The 17461-nt window shown below is 35.1% G+C and overlaps 2 protein-coding genes and 1 pseudogene across 2 annotated transcripts; 2 read left to right on the top strand and 1 right to left on the bottom strand.

Moving 5' to 3' along the window:
* Nucleotides 1-1648: 1648 nt before the first annotated feature.
* LOC125647089 (uncharacterized) lies at nt 1649-5132 on the top strand (annotated as a pseudogene).
* LOC125647878 (ATP-dependent DNA helicase RecQ-like) lies at nt 4388-6997 on the bottom strand. Its single transcript, XM_048874704.2, has 3 exons — nt 6865-6997; nt 5778-6189; nt 4388-4398 (listed from the first exon to the last, which is right to left on the bottom strand). Exons 1-3 carry the CDS (start codon nt 6952-6954, stop codon nt 4388-4390), a joined length of 513 nt encoding a protein of 170 aa, XP_048730661.2. The 5' UTR covers nt 6955-6997.
* Nucleotides 6998-12745: 5748 nt separating this feature from the next.
* LOC125647879 (serine protease inhibitor Cvsi-2-like) lies at nt 12746-16830 on the top strand. Its single transcript, XM_048874705.2, has 3 exons — nt 12746-12865; nt 15396-15506; nt 16670-16830. The coding sequence occupies exons 1-3, from the start codon at nt 12823-12825 to the stop codon at nt 16756-16758; spliced, it is 243 nt and encodes an 80-aa protein (XP_048730662.2). The 5' UTR covers nt 12746-12822; the 3' UTR covers nt 16759-16830.
* The last annotated feature ends 631 nt before the right edge of the window (nt 16831-17461 follow it).

The raw sequence follows: 17461 nt of genomic DNA, 5'->3' as shown, positions 1-17461 counted from the left end.
TGTGTATGTACAATTGTATTGTCTGTTATGAATATGCCAATGCTGCACTTCGCTAATATGAATGATGCCACAATAACTGATATCAACAACTGGTCTGAAAATTCATATCACATATCAGACTAAGCATGCAAAAATGTGTATCAATCCGGCGTCATATAATATATTGAACACCACGATATTTTGAACACGGGTTATAAAATATATAAAAATATATAAAATATTGAACCCAAATATTATGGTGTTGAAATAAACCTCCTAATTTTTTTGTGTTTGGTAGGTTGGGGTTGAGGTTCAAGCTATTATGACTGTGAAATGTTGAATGTCCATTAGCTTTCAGTAATGAAGAGGGAGGGGTTAAAAAAAATAATGGCTATATTATTAGTTGAGGAAGTTTTGTCACCCTCTTGTCTTGTCGTGTAAATAAAAGTATTAAACCCAAAATTCTTAATCACATACTATAATAACAATGTTAAACCACAAAAAGTGGAATCTTTATATATCCCATTCCATAAGATATTTATTTTTTGTATTTAATTCCAGGAGGCATGTTAATAATATTAAATAAGAATAATCTCTCTCTCTTGAGGTAACAGGGATATAGCACCTGTGTATTGTGTGTACACAGGGAGGTGTTATTAAGGGGGGGGGGGTCAGCTATACCCACTGTCTATTGTTTTCTCATTGATGGTTTCATTATTAAGCAACACCATGTTTATGAGTGCACACATTGAGTAGCCCATGTTGAGGATCTTTCTGGTCTTAAAATTAATTTAAACATGGCAATTGGAGTCATTAGCCATACTGGTTAAATATTTTAGGGGGGGGGGGTCTTTATATCGCAGCGAAAAGGTGAACCTGCGTTCAAATTATTATGCTATATATTGAATATATCATGGTATCAAAATATTATGCTACACCGGAAATAATATATGTGCTCATAACAATCAACATATCGAAGTTTTAGTCATGGTAAATCAGTGTAAAATAGTGTTTACTGTAGTACATGTAATTCAATATATTAGAGTTTTTACCATAGTTAATTATACCGAGCTCCAATGATTACGCAATTGAGTCACGTGGTTTGCTCTTCATCAGCTGAAAAATGATGGGGACTACCCATAATGCCTCCGGAAAAATGTCGCCGTCACTGCGGTATACTTCATTGACAATCCCGTAATTAAAATAATTAGATTATTTAGAAAGTACAATTAACGTTTTTAAATTCTAGACAAGCTTTCTCATAGCTTCAAACATTTTGTTTTTGGTTGGTTTGAGAGAAGAAAAAACATCGCAGCTAATATGACATCACAATTTGTAACTGTTTACACCAAGCGCGTTATATTTCCCGCGTTAAATGAAGAGGCGGATAAAAGTCGTGTTGCAAAATGTTAATGGGCTTCGCTCGTTTCAACGGTCTGTACAACATATTAGTTAATGTAATGAAGTTTACCAAATTTAATCGATGATGTATCAAAAAATTGGAATTAGAGTAAAACACACAAGAATATTTTAATGTGTTTTACCTTTTTACACTTTCTGTCCATTTTGAATAAGATTCATCTCACACTGTCAGCCAATTCCAAGCACACTCTTGACAGAATATGCGGATACATGGGATCACAGTTTGATTCAAGCCATATCAAGTGGGATGGATGGAAAATTAAATGGCGATAATCTGGACATTAGGGTTGAGTCAAATGACATTCGAGTTGAAAATAAATCCAAAGATTTTCATTTCTTTGCCTCAGATTGGGTTGCTGACAGAGTTAATGTCAGAACTATTCCTGAAGATGGACCACTCAGAAGTGTTCATAACCTTACTGTAGATGCTTTCATTCCTTCATCATATGAGATTACTACTTTTAAGACCTGTTTGAAAACATTGTTAGCAAGAAAGATAATTTGTTACATTGATGAATTTAAGTGGATGAAGAAACTGGTACCTGAACATATTCCTCATGAATATCAGGCAGAGAAGTCTTCAATATTCACCTTGCCCATCATGTTAAAGAATGAAGCAAGCTACTCCGACTGCATTGAAATCATGGATGAATATGTTCAAGTCACTTCAAGACTTTATACTAAGGCTGGAAGGGGTAATACTTACGAACTACAAAACATTTCTCATCATCAAAGATTAATTACTTTCTAATCACCCCCACGCTGTATCACACCCATACAGTCGAGCATCCCCTCGCAATTAATTGCGAGAAGGGATGTAGTAACTGGTCCATTCATGTGTAGGCGAAAGGTCCAAGTCACCACAGGACTTCATGGAGAAAGCTTATAAACACTTGGTATGAGATGTGCCCCATGTCGCATAGCTCTTATAGTTCTTAAAACTCCATCCACTGTTATCTATTTTAATGGAAATTTTTGTGTTCATGTCATTATAAATTAAAATATATATGTGCACTCTAACTTGATAGGAGGAGAATTGGAGAATTTTCAAATTCCTGTTGGTGGGGATCAACTCACAAGAGTTCGACTCCAAGGAGCAAAATCCTTAAGACTGGGAGCCCATCATCCAAAGGAACGTTTTGATTGTCTGGAGCCAATAGTAGTTGAGATGTTCCATACTATGCAGGATTTTCTCGAGGTATTAGGGGAGAGATAAAAAAAAATTCAATGTCCGACAGAAAACTAAGTTCACATAGTTTTTCAGCAAGACCCCACCCCTTTAAACTAAATATGATGACTGTTGAAACTTGTCAATTAACAAGTAAAAGGATATGAGTATGATTAACACTCTGTATACTTTTTCTACTGTTCATTCACAAATGAAAGTGTACATTAAACTATTTTATGTTCATTAAGATGTAATATTATGTGGTTTTTATGAGTCACTTGTCTTTTCTCTTTTTCCACTAAAGTGTAATCAATGTTGGATGGCAGAAATTCACATGAGTTTTTACCCCTCCACCTAACTATTTGAATTAGACTTTTAACCGACATCAATCTTTTGATTTCGCCCTTTAAGTAATTTCTGTCATTATCATGTTAATAATTTTGGTCAATCACAATATTTTTATATTTCATCATATCAATACCACATTTTTGAACATCTTGACCAATTGAAAAAATCAATTCATTTAAACAGAAACTGTGCGAGAAATTCTTAAAGCTTTCTTTCCCAAAGGACAGATGCACCTTGGCTAATCTAAAGATACTAGTCCAGAGAAGTAATGTAAATGGGAAAGTCAAAGTGCGTTTTGAGGTAATTATGACGAGTCTGTATTATTAATATGCATCTAATTAGTATGTCCTTTTTTCCATACTTTATTTATTTCATGTACATATATTTCCAGGCCCATGACCAGTTTATAGACACCATTGGAACATCTTATCTGCTTGCTTTGACCATGAACTTGTTTTGAATGGAAAGTCTCCATGACAAACCCACTCATCAAGTGATACCAGAGAATGTTGGAAATCTTCATCATGAGAGCAAGGAAAAGGTTTTTCATGCCATTCTAGATCACATCCTAGATCAAACATTCATTCCACCTCTAGATCAAAACACAAAGGTAAGGATAATTAATTAATGCCATGGTATTCATGATGCTTCATTGCATAATGCATCTGAGCGCAATTGACAGACCCTATTAGTTTTATGGTAAAATGGTGCATATCAATTAAGTTATAACCAATAGACTAAGTATGAAAGTGCGATTACCAGATAACAGATGGACAACGTGATTCCCACATGACCCTCTGCTTTGCAGGTAAGATATTTATTGACCTTGGGAGTGACTGAGGATCTATAGAAATGTAAAGCAGGTGACTGCAAACTAGATATATTTCAGGGGGTTCAATTGAACAGGTAACAAAAGATACAGGGTTTTATATTCGATTTACGTGGGATGATGTTTCGGTATTTATGAGAGCATCTGTATTATCACTTTGCACCAGTCTTTGAGAATTAATCATGAAGATACTATGATACTTATATATGCAGATCGACAATTTTTCATGATACGCAGGTGGTTGTTATGGCCCATGGGCCTCTTGTTATATTTGTATTCAGTTTCTGTATCAGAATTATCTTTATTTCAGAATGATCCTTATGAGGTGTTGTGTACTAGTGAGGAAAACGTTAGACACATGTCACACCAGGGACAAGAGACTCAACGTGGAAATAACACTTCTGCTTCACTAACCATTCCTGCAGAACCCTTACCGGATGATTTGCACAACTATGTAATCAATTTCTTGAACTGGCACTTCATATTGTGAGTGATGCAAGATGCAATCTCAGAGGGTAACATTGAATTGGTGAACATTGTCTTGAAATGCATGATACCACTGTTTTATAGCCATTCCAAATTGTCAAAATATCTGACAGAGTGCATAGACTTCATCCTAAAATCAGAGTGGATCCTTAATCCTAGAATGGCTCTGAAAGTTAGGACAGGGGCATTCATTAAGAACTCAGGACAAACAGGACACAACATACTGCGGACATGAATAAAGAGCATGAAGTTAAGGAGTTGAAAGAACTTATTAAAGGCCTTGGATGCAATAAGACCCAATATTCAATTCTCAAGATTTCGAAGGATTCACCAGTTATTAAGGAAGTGTCTAACAATTGTTGCAAGTTATTGGATGTAAAGACTATTCATACAACACACAGAAACAGAAGTGACTCTAGTGATATCAATCTCATTTTAGAAGCTGCTTTACGATCCAACAACCCATGGACATTCACACCTGGGCGAAAAGTGTGTGCCTTTCCACATATATGCAAATCTCCTTACAATTTTGACATTCATGCATTCAGAGGTACGGTGATGAACACTGTGCATAGGTTGAGGAGAGGTTTGAACTTTAATCAAGAAAGTGATGATGAAGATTCTGAGTGAATCTTACCTTTGATTTGATTCATATGATAGTATGCATGTGTGAAGAGAATGTGTTGAAAATATATGAAATAACTTTAAGAAATTGTGTCAACTTTATAGGCATATCCTATTTTTTGTGAACAGAATTCCTTGAATATAGATAATACGGAATTGTACCAGTATCCATACAATGTACATGTATTTCATTCATTGAACAAACTTAATATTCCCTTTGGGATTCACATTAGTATCTTACAAGGACACAAATCAATGTCAGAAATTAAAATTGCACTTAATTCAATAACCATGTTCTATTTTCATATGTAGTTACAAGCTGATTGAGTAATGCAATGACAGACAGTAAGACAAATTATGAATTTTAATTTTAAAGATCAAAATATCAATGTCGAGTTGAAGGCTGATGTTTAAACATATGACATAATGAACAGATCTAAAAGTGTACAATGTAGTCCACTGTATTCTTGTCTTTAAGGTATTCAATGTATAACAGAAGAAGATTGAAAATTGGTGAATATTTTAAAAAATCAATCAATAAGCAAAATTTTAAAAATCCCATGATGGAATATCTTTGTTTAATAAACTCATCACAATGAAACCATGATTACAAATACCCCACCATACATTTATGAAATATGATCATTGGACATTGAATACCTTAAGATCCAGATAAGAACAGAAAATAAATATATCGTGTACTTCATCTTGTTCTACAATTTGAACAGCGCATGTTGATTTCTCCATTATACAGAACAGAATCGAAACCAAAATTATTTACAATTTGTTTTCTTAAGCATGTGGTACTGTTCAGACAGAATTCTCTCATCGAAGGTGAAAGTACTTTCCTATTGGAAGCTAGATCACTCATATTATAGTACATTATGAAATTTGCAGGTTGGCCATTTCTACCAGCTCTACCTATCTCCTGGAAATATTTTTCCAGTGTTGTAGGAGGTCGGAAATGTATCACTGAACTAATACAAGGGGAATTTAGCCCCATTCCCAAAGCAACTGTAGCAAACACAAGGCGAATCTTTCGGTTAGATTTTCTTAGTTCATCAACAATGTGAGCTTTCATTCTTAATGTATAGTCCATATGAAATTGTCCAAAAATTCGATTTTCTGGAATCTTCTCAGTCTTTGGGTGGTATGCGTTGTCTTGAAGTTCATCTTCAATGTACTGATAGCAGTAACCCAACGAAGCAAGGTCATTTACGTACACAACAGTAACTGGAAAGGATAGTAACTTTCCCCTCAGTTCCCTGGCAATCGGCTCCAATGCAGCATCCAGTTTGTCCATTTTGTTCACATTTGGAAGGCCACGACATACCTGAAATTGCAAAATGTAAAATAAATGTACCAAAATTACTGGGGTTTTTTTTTTTTACCAAGGCCAAGGTCACAGTGCATATAATAAGTAAAACGTTGTCCAGGCCATAACATTTTATTGCCCACACTGATGTACATGTAAATGATGTTTCACAGAAATGTAGCCCAGGCCCCATGATTATGTAACAAACTTAGACTTGAGTCAAAATTTCAATCAGCTATAACAAGATGTTCATTAATTATAGACTGAAACTCTTAATTTGCAGATACTAGAAATTTAATGAAACAATATTGAATAAGAATTTTATTTTGGAATAGCTCATTTTTACTTGTAACACGCAATTTGATTCACAGATTATGAAGCATAAACTGCATCAAGTTGGGTTATATAGTATAACACATGTCAAATTTGGCGTCATTCCTTAAATGATTGACTTCTCTATCATTTTATCGTAATATTCAAATCTTAAAGCATAAGATGTTTCATGATCCAGGGGCCAAGACTCTAGAAAGTCATGACTTTGAACCAAGATCCTTTATGCAAGATCACTGCATGAAAGGTGAAAATATTATTACAAGACCATTACCTAGGACCAAAAGGGCTGTTATGACCTATTTGATTATATATTTATATACACACATTTTGGGATGTGAACAATTTGAGTATATATAGTACCTCAATGAATATGTTTGGACGATCTGGGTTTGATGATACAATGACTGGATCTGCAAGACATAACTCCTTTGTCAGATCTGCTACGACCATTCTTGTTGCTGTTGCTGTGAGAGCCAAGTGTACAGATGTTGGTAATGGAAAGAGGCAGGTCAACTCCGACAAATCTTTAAAGGCTGTCCGAAAATCTGGTCCCCTAACAATATACATGTATGTATATTTTTAACAAATAGCATGATAAATATTCTTTATTATAGCAATTTTTCAATAAGAAATCTACTTCCACCTTACACCACAATACTAAACATCTCAATCTGATGGAACCGATATGATGCCTATTAAATATGCAACAACATCAACCTCCAACATGCTATACTTAAATTGTAATACCATCAAGAATTTCTAAAATACTTTGCGATAATTTGACTTAATAACTACTAATGGTCATAGGAGTAGGTGCCTCAGTTAAATTAGAACTCTGAAAATCATAAAAGTGTTACCATTCTGAGATCATATGGACTTCATCAACAACAATGGCACACACATTCTCCCTATAGGTCTTTGATCTTAACATGGTAGATATGGTATGATTTCGTAACAGAGTCTCTGGGGGAGCATAAATGAGATGAAAGTGTCCATGTTGTAGATCATCTAATGAAACATAGTGAGGAATAGAAATGTCCAATTGATCACCCTCTTCGTCTCCACTGGGTTTGCCTTCGATATTGTATGTCAGACCCCCTGTGCCTGAAATAACATATTAAATATTTTAGAAATGTTACTTGATTCTAAATGGGAGAGTGGGCTTGTAGACTTATTCGGGTTAAATAATAAGAAAATTCAACTTGAACTGTAACCTAGATATGTATTGGTTGCACATATCTTGCACTAGTACTTCAAGAGCTTCTCCATAATCCTGAGACATGGTTACTGAAATGAGATCAAAATTTCAAACAACTTCAGACTTTTATACACCCCCTCCCCCTCAAGTGCAAAATTAAAGAAAGGGTTATACACATGCATCATATAAAGAAATAGAATGCTATACATTGATATTAAAGTTTCATTCTTCATATTTCTGCAATTGCTGGTAAAAGTTTTAAAAATCATGGATAGAATTCATGTCCATATTTCTTGTAATACATGTTTTAGATTTCATAAAAATTAGAACAAAAATGAATTCTGAATTATTTTTCATTTGGGTCCTTAATTGGAACAAATCATATCATAAAGGAATTCTGGGTCAAGGTGACGCAGGTGAGTGATGTGGCCCATGGGACTCGTTTTCACATGGCTCACAAATTGTCACATATTTCTAGTTCTATGCATGTCCTTCATTAAAAACTAATTCATGGTTTTATAAAATGAAGAAAACCTCGAAACATATTTTCAATGGAAAAAAACCTCGAAATATCTTTTCAATGAAAAAGTTTAGCCATTGACAAATAACAGGTAATTTTACTAGGTGCCCAAGCACCTAAACGTACACACTTGCATGACCATTGACATTCTTACTCTCAGCTTTACTAGGGTATTAAAAAAATTAGCAATTGAAAACAGAAATATACCTTCAACAGATAAAAAACACGCTTTGAGTCCTTTGTTGGACAGACTCATGACCTGATCCTGCATCAAAGAATTTAAAGGACACACAATAATTACGATTCCAGGTGTCTTGGTTTTTCTTTTAAATTGAAATAAAAATGGCAGAAGTTGAAAAATAACGCTTTTGCCGTATCCAGTTGGTAGGATCGACACACAACCTTTTCCATCATAAAGTTGTTTCAATGTCTTTATTTGTTTGTCCTTTAAATCAAAACAAATGTTTATAGATTTCTTCGCATACGACAGTGCATTTGTAAACATTGTCGCGAATTGCCTCCGAGTGTGATTAACGCATATAGTAAGTGCTAAAACCTACTAACACGTACTAAATTAGAAGAATTGAAATCATTTCATTTTTACAAATAATATGAAATGACAAAAAGTATTCAGATATGAATAAAAAAATTTGCACTTACTTGTTTATCGTTGTCATACAACCAACACTACGTCTTCGCCGAATCACGTTTCAAATCGATGTAAATCACTGCGCCGTGCGACGTCCGAGTCTTTTTATGTATGAACGGAGGAAAGAGCGAGGTGTTCCGATTGCATGAAACTATGTGTCATGTACATTCATGACCTCTTTATGACCTTGACCTTTTGATCTCAAGGTCAAAACTATAGGTTTATGCCATGGATTTGTGTTCGGACTGTATTTTCCATTTTCTTCTACAAAGGCATACCATATTTTTACACTCAGGAAAGAGGTAAATTAAACCTATTAACAACATCCTTTGGGAGATTGGGGTAAGCGGGTGGTATTCTTAGTGAGCATTGCTCACAGTACCTCTTGTTTCTTTTGACAAGATCTTTCTACTGGTGTCCTTGTGACATTGGCCATCTTTGGAATTGGCCATTATCGGGGGCATTTGTGTTTCACAAACACATCTTGTTCTCTTTGTCCAACTGGAACGAGCAAGTCTCATTTCTAAGCCATGGTTGACTTTTTGGTCCATTCTGATCACTGTTTATTGGCTTAAAGGGAAATTTGTTTAGAAATACTTACATGTATATTAAATAAGGCAGCAACCATTAAATTCTCTAAAGTTTGTATATATAAAAGAAGACCCCCCTCCCCCTACCCCACCCCCGCAAACCATTTTTGCCCCCTTTTGCTTTTGACAAAAGTATAATAAAATAAATTCAGTTTATGGTAAAACATTTCATATTTCCGTTTAGCATTGTTGAAAACTTTTTTTTTTTTGGCCAAGGCAAACTAAAGTTAAACCATAAAAACCCATTTTGGGATATACGGACGGACATTGATTAATGCCCCTACCTCCACAATAGGGGCGATAAATCAGACCCGCCCCCAACAAACACCCAAACAATATTCAATAGGGTCGGTGCCTAAATACCAACGCACATATAGTGACAGTGAACGTTTGGTGCAGATAAAAAAAAAACACAACATAATAATAGATTACGTGAATGTCTGGAACTGTTACATATACGTGACACACAAAATCTATTTAAAAACCATGGAGTTCCTTCAGATTTGAGAACAAAATAATATTTTAAATTCTATTTCATTGTGAAAGCAACTATCGGTACGATTTTGTTCAGTTCAAAACGCATAGGTCGTCTTTTTCCACTTAAAAGTCTTCTGTGTCTGGAATTGTTACGTGTCTGTTTTTATAATGTCTGTCAATTTCGATATATTTTGATTGGCCAACACATCATCTGCTATTTTTAAGTCTCCCAAACAAAGTTTGGAGACTTATTGTTTTTGCTCGGTTCATATTATTCTTCCCCTTCCTCATTTATTTCTTTATGTTTTTGATTTCGTAATTTTTCGTAAATACATTTCGCGGGTTTTTGAGCTCATGCACGAGCACTTTTGCGCTTAGTATATATACTACTGGTCAGTTTTCGGGCAGTGCGAGGTTCGTTACAAGCAACAAAGGTCGCTTTTGTATTTCTGTGCCTTGGCCTTCCCTCCCACCCAGGCCATTTTCTGTTTTGAATTCATATGCTTTCATAAGTGATTTTTCAGCTTTGTCGATTTGATGTTTGCTTATTAACAGCGATCGTGTAACGAACGCAACCAACCTATTCACTTTTTCTGTTATGTTTTATTATCAAATAGTCAAGAAAATATTTATTTTCGGACGAGAGCACTGAGGGAGAAAATAATTCCGCTTCTTTCTCGCGCTTAAAACTGTCCGACACCGGTCTCCGTAACCAGTGAATGAAAGTAATACATGTAGATATTCAAGGATATGATAGGCTAATGTATCTGAATGTGCAGAAATGTTTTTGTTTTCAGATTGAAGGGGGTTAGGGTACATTTTGGGGGGATCAAATGGGGGTGGGGTTTAACATAGAACTCTATGAGGGGAAATTAATTCCAAAATTCAACACATATAACTTGACAAATACATGTATGATAAAGAGTCTTGGGATCTTCAGAAATGAATAGAGAATGACAGGGCCTACAAATTAGTATCAAGGTCAAGTGACCTTGACCTCTGACCATAAAAATTGGTATAGCTTTGGAACCAGGACTAATAGTGACATGGAATCTTCAGAAATGGCAAGAGGATGACAGGACTTATAGGATTAGTATCAAGGCCATGTGACTCTCATGACCTTGATGTTTGACCTTAGTATATCAAAGTGATGTTAAGAACCAGGTTTGATAGAGACATAAGGTCTTCAGAAATGATGAAAGGGTGATGACATCTACAAATTGGTATCAGTCAACTGACTTGACTGACCTTGAACATACAGACTCCTATGATTTTAGAATTGATAGAGACATGGGACCTTCAGAAGTGATATGAAGGTGATAAAATCTATAAACAAGTGTCAAGGTCAAGTGACTCCAGTAACCTTGACTTATAGCCTTAGAACATATAATTGGTATTACTTAAGAATCAGGTATGGTGGAGATATGATATCTTCAGAAGTGATGATTGATTGTATCTTTTTTAACGTCTCTGTCGAGAATCTTTCACTCATATGGAGACGTCACCACTGCCGGTGAAGGGCTGTAAAATTTAGGTCTATGCTTGGCGTTTACGGCCTTTGAGCAGGTAGGGATCTTTATCGTGCCACACCTGCTGTGACACGGGACTTCGGTTTTTGCGGTCTCATCTGAAGGACCGCCCCATTTGGTCGTTCTTACGACAAGCAAGGGGATACTGATGACTTATTCTAACCCGGATCCCCACGGGATACCTTTCAATTGAAGAATTGTGCATCAATTCAATATTATGCGCGTAATAATTGAATAATTTTTCTCTTCAATTGAATATATGAAATCACTAATTCAATTAATATTCTCAAAGGTTCTTTTATAGATAACAACTATATAATTAGAGATGGTTAGAGCATCGCGCTCAAAATCACAAGGCCTCTCATCTCTGTCGGCGCGAGTTCGAATCACTTCGGTAAGTGAGAAAGTTTCCCAGTTTACTTTCGGAAGGTCGGTGGTTTCTTCCCAGGTACATTGTATCTGGGTTTTCTCTTCCACCAATACAAACTGGGCGCCACCAGATAACTGAAAAATTGTTGAATGTGTCGGAAAGCATCAATCAATTCAACATACCCACAATTGAATTCAAGATCTGTTTAATTGAAATTTTGGTTTCTTTAAAAGAATTGATGCGCGCATTAATTATTTATACACAAACATAAATAATTACAGATACCAATTACCTTCAATTCAATTGAAGCGATCATCAAATCATTTATACCGAGCTCCAAATTATATTTTGCGAGCAATAATTCCATCACATTGATGTGTGCAATAATTGAATTGATGCACGCATCAAATCAATTATTGCTTTTATCAAATGAATTAATGCTCGCATCAATTCATTTATGGTGCACAATAATTAACTTGATGATATTTTCAAATAATTTAAGATATCTTCAATTATTTGAGTTTATGTTAATTTGGCGCTCCATAATTGTGGCGTATATCAACAGGTTGCGAAATTGCCGTCTTTAGTTGAATGTTTCATTTGGCATAACTTTGTGTAGAGTGCTGTTTACTGGAGGGGGTACTGTTTTCTCCTGACTCGTATCCATATGATATTTCTATAGCTATTTCTGCAACTTTGTTCTGCTATATTTCTGTGATCGGAGGATAAAGTTGTCATGACAACCACGCCAAATTTAATATATATGTTGTTTTAATTTAGAAGCAGTGGAGGTCGGGGTTGTAATTTATTCAAGAAACTTTTCAATTCAAATGGTCACTAAATAATTGACGGTCACGACAATAGTACATATTGTCTATATTTATCCGATATGATTGCCCTATAATACCAGTTGGTCATCGGGCTGATAAGAAATACTGCAATTACAGCTGATTTCGCCACACGTAACGTATCAAACCATAGGACAATGAAGTGGAGCTTTTATATTTTGGCGTTTTTCTTTGTTTCAGGTAAAACCTCATTAAGTCACTTTTATTTATTTGAATGCTGATTTATTTGTTCACCTTCTAAAACGCCACCTAAAATAATTTGTCCCCCTTTTCTTATTGAACATAGATGTTAACGACAAACTACCAACTCAACTTTATAATAAACGGGATGACTTCAGCTTCTACCTTCGTTCACTACTGTATATCCATGTAGCATTATTCAATTATCACCTGTATATGGTGTTTATGTCTCTCAACTAATGCGATGCACAAGAGTTTGTTCTGATCAGTTTTTAAATCGAGGCAGGCTACTGAAAAATAGGTAATTGTAAAACCCACCTTATTTGATTGCAGGCAGTTCATTATGTGTTGTAGGGGGTCAGATTGCATAATCATACCTATGTGATACATATGTTCTTTTATTTTTGTTTTCGACTCATTCTGACTCCCACTTGCTATTCTGTTATATAACTTCGTCATTTTCAAAATAAATGACATTTTTTCAATTCACATCACTGTCCTTTTTTTCACTGCTTTTATCAAGTAACAAACAAAGGCTACTTGGCAAGTCATATTAACTAAGGAACATAATTAAGTTGATATTACAGGGGTTTCAACAGTCTTCTTTAAAAATCAGCATTTCGCAAATTCTATAGTCGTTATCACGATTTAGTTTGCTAATACAACTTGTCATTGGGTCAAATGATTGTTAGGCCGTTCTTTACGCACTGATTTTGACTACTGCTTACTCCGTTTACCTGCTCGAGGTATAGGTTCATGGCGGGAGATAGACGGGGTCGCTCATTGATTAATTTACTGTGCCACTCATTAATTAACTGACTATACCGCTCATTGATTACTATACTCAATCTAATTAAAATCAGATCCTAATACATGTATACGCTTACATTCGCTACTATAGGATCTGACATAACCTCATAGTGGGTCACGTACATGACCTTTTGCTTAGAATATTCATGAGAACTATCAGCCAGTCACATTGTGCTGTACAGAAAATGGTGGCTATTCAGTTCCCGGCAATTCGTAAATAAGTTACAGAAATCTCTTTCCCACGAAGTTTATTGCACACTATAAAATTGTATATTCTCACACAAGGAATTTTAAACTTTTGAAACAATGTCTAATCTATTCCGTTCATCATTACAAACAACAAAACGTACGGTATAAAATACACCGAAATTAAATTAATTGTGAATTGCGATTAATGTACGATAGGGATGGGTATAATTTGAATAGTTTTCAAGATGGTTTACTTTTAAAATTAACGCGAGGAATATCACGCCAGTCGATGTAAATGGTGCATTGTGACGTCACCTCTAGCTGCGATGTGTTTTCTTTCAAACCAAACAATCCCAGCCATTTTCCTTGAAGTGTGAACACCGTCAACTTCAAAGGTAACTCGATGATCGGCTAATATAAAGTTCATATGAACATGACCCGTAGTCGGGATATGTCATATCTTAAACAAAGTATACGGCGCTGATCTAAAAAGTATGATTTTAATTAGATTGTTAATTTACTGCGCCCCTCATTGATTTATTTACTGTGCCACTCATTGATTAATTTACTGTGCCGTTCATTGCTTAATTTACCGTGCCGCTCATTGATTAATTTACTGCGTCACTCATTGATTAATATACTGAGCCTATCATTGATTAATACACTGTGCCGCTCATTGATTACTTTACTGTCGGGTAATTGATTAATCTACTGTGCCACTCATTGATTAATTTACCGTGCCGCACATTGATTAATTTACTGTGCCTCTCACTACATATTCATTGATTTCGCTCATTGAATAATTTACTGTGTATCTCATTATATATTCATTGATTTCGCTCATTGATAAATTTACTGTGCCACTCATTGATTAATTTACTCTGCCTCTCATTGATTAATTTACCGTGCCGCTCATTGATTATATGCTGTGCCGCTCACTATATATTCATTGATTTCGCTCATTGATTAATTTACTGTGCCTCTCACTATATACTCATTGATTTCGCTCATTGAATAATTTCTGTGCCTCTCACTATATATTTATTGATTTCGCTCATTGATTAATTTACTGTGCAACTCATTGATTAATTTACTGTGCAACTCATTGATTAATTTACTGTGCAACTCATTGATTAATTTACTGTGTCCCTCATTATATATTCATTGATTTCGCTCATTGAATAATTTAATGTGCCTCTTACTATATATATTTATTGATTTCGGTCATTGATTAATTTACCGGTACTGTGTCGCTCATTGATTAATTAATTGTGCCGCTCATTTATTAATCTACTGCGCCGTTCATTGATTAATTTACTGTGCCGCTAATTGATGAATTTACTGTGTCGCTCATTGATGGATTTACTGTCGGGTCATTGATTAATTTACTGTGGGGTCTTTGATTAATTAACTGTGAGGTCATTGATTAATTTACTGTGGGGTCATTGATTAATTAACTGTGCCTCTCATTATATAATCATTGATTCCGCTAAGTGATTCCTTCACCGGGTCCAGTTCTGTTTGTTGGCAGTGTACTGTGAGAATTGTAGCCATGACGATGATTGTCAACTAGTCCACTGCTCCACAGGGTCTGTCAACTGCATTCATCATATATGCACCTGCACAGAAAATACCGGTCAAGGTGAGTTTGACATACTTTACGAATAACTGGGACGAGGTCAATGATTGGTTGTGTATATGGTGACGTCTCCATATGAGTGAAATATTCTCGAAAGGGACCTTAAACAATATTCAATCATGTAACATTTACGCTTTAATATAAGTGAGAATGGTTGCCCTTTGTACAACTTTTCAGAATATACAATGGGTAATTATAGAAAATATTGATTTTTAATTTTTATTCAAAAATACGCTTCCTTAAATTACGCTGCAATCAGGGGATTATAAGGGAGACGACTGTGACAGTTAATCTTACAGGTACTATATAGTCACTATTAGGGGTATATTCTGGAGGCGACTGTGACAGTTGATCTTACAGGAACAGTTACTGTAATGCACGGTATAGAACGAGATGAATACATACATACATGTATATTATTTTTCAGAATGTATAGTATAACTAAATTGTGTTAATATAGTATGCTATGATGTCAGGTTCATGAATTCAGCGTGTACAAGGCAAGATGGGCTAGCTGAAATTAAAGTACGATGACGTCATATATTTAGTGTTTACCAGACTAGATCAAAGTTTCTTTAAAGTTCTGTGAAGTACGGTATAATTTAGTGATTACAGGAAAATATTGTGTTTGGTGCGGCATGTCGCCATATAGAATTTGTTTTAACGCGTACTGTTCAAGAAGACTGTATTTAATGCGATGACGTCATATATATCGTGTTTCATTGTGAACCAGACGAGATTTCTGCCTGTTTACACTTTTCTGATGTTTCAGTGTAGGACATTAGGAATTTGATTAATGTTATGAAATCATTATTAATGTCTTAACCTTTACAGGGCAAGATAAGAACATTCCCAGTTCTACTACGTGATATTTATTCCGTTTTAGACTGTGCTTTCCGGCCTGGAGGTTATAAAACTTTACCGTACTCAGACTCAAACTCAGTCATTTTTGTTTTGAGTACAACTGAGCAAGCTTCGAAACATAATCGAAAAATTATGAGCATGTACTCCATTTGAGTGTGAGAATGATTTTATAAAATTTGTATAGCCTTCACTTTTGAGTATGAATACGATTTAGAGCACAGAGTTCGAGTTTGAGTATGAAAACGTGCTCAAAAAAGTTTTATAACCTCTAGGCCCGTTTTAGACTGTAAATTTTGTTTTAGGTTGCACTGGGAGAGATGACTGCGGTATCCACTGCCACCACGGACAGCCTCATTGTGTGGATGGTGTCTGTCACTGTTACGGAGATTAGGGTGCACACCTCATCCTCTACCATTGTTGTACTACGCATTCTTTAGAATTAAATGAAAAAATATCTCCGTAACAGGTTGCAATTTTATGTTTTCGTCACTGCGATCCAGAACTTAACACAATAACAGCAAGTTACACTAAGATAGAGTATACATATTATATTTTTTATTCTATGCTAATGTATGATATCGAGATATTTTTTCCAATGTAATGAATACATTTATACACATCTACAATGTAATTCTGTTAACCATATTCATTTTCATTCCTATGTCAATTCGATATTAACCCAGTGAACTTGAAATAAGACATCTGTTTCACATTTAAATGTGTCAATGACATATGTATATGTTAACTTTTTGACAAACGGGAGGATTTCTGCTTTTTCGTTATGAACTTTCAATATATATGAAGCAATATTTCATCATAACTTGTACAATTTTAGGTATTTATCCCCCTCCCCCCCATTCAAAGCAAAGGAAGAGCAGGTTCGGAGTATGATCAATTTCAATAACGTGGTAGGCCAAGGAAGTTGATGTTACAGAGATTTCAAGAGTCTCGTTTTTCGTCATCATGATTATATTTTTTTGAAAAAAGCCTCTCTTTCGGTTATTTGTTGCCTGATATGTTGAGTACAAATTGTTAGAACATTCTTTTTATACATTGTTTCACTACGGGTCAAAACAGAGGACTCACAATTGATC

This window comes from Ostrea edulis, chromosome 6, assembly GCF_947568905.1.
Source record: "Ostrea edulis chromosome 6, xbOstEdul1.1, whole genome shotgun sequence".
NCBI lineage: Eukaryota > Metazoa > Mollusca > Bivalvia > Ostreida > Ostreidae > Ostrea > Ostrea edulis.
The sequence above is the reverse complement of the archived record's forward strand: the minus strand, read 5'-3'. Positions and strand labels throughout refer to the sequence as shown.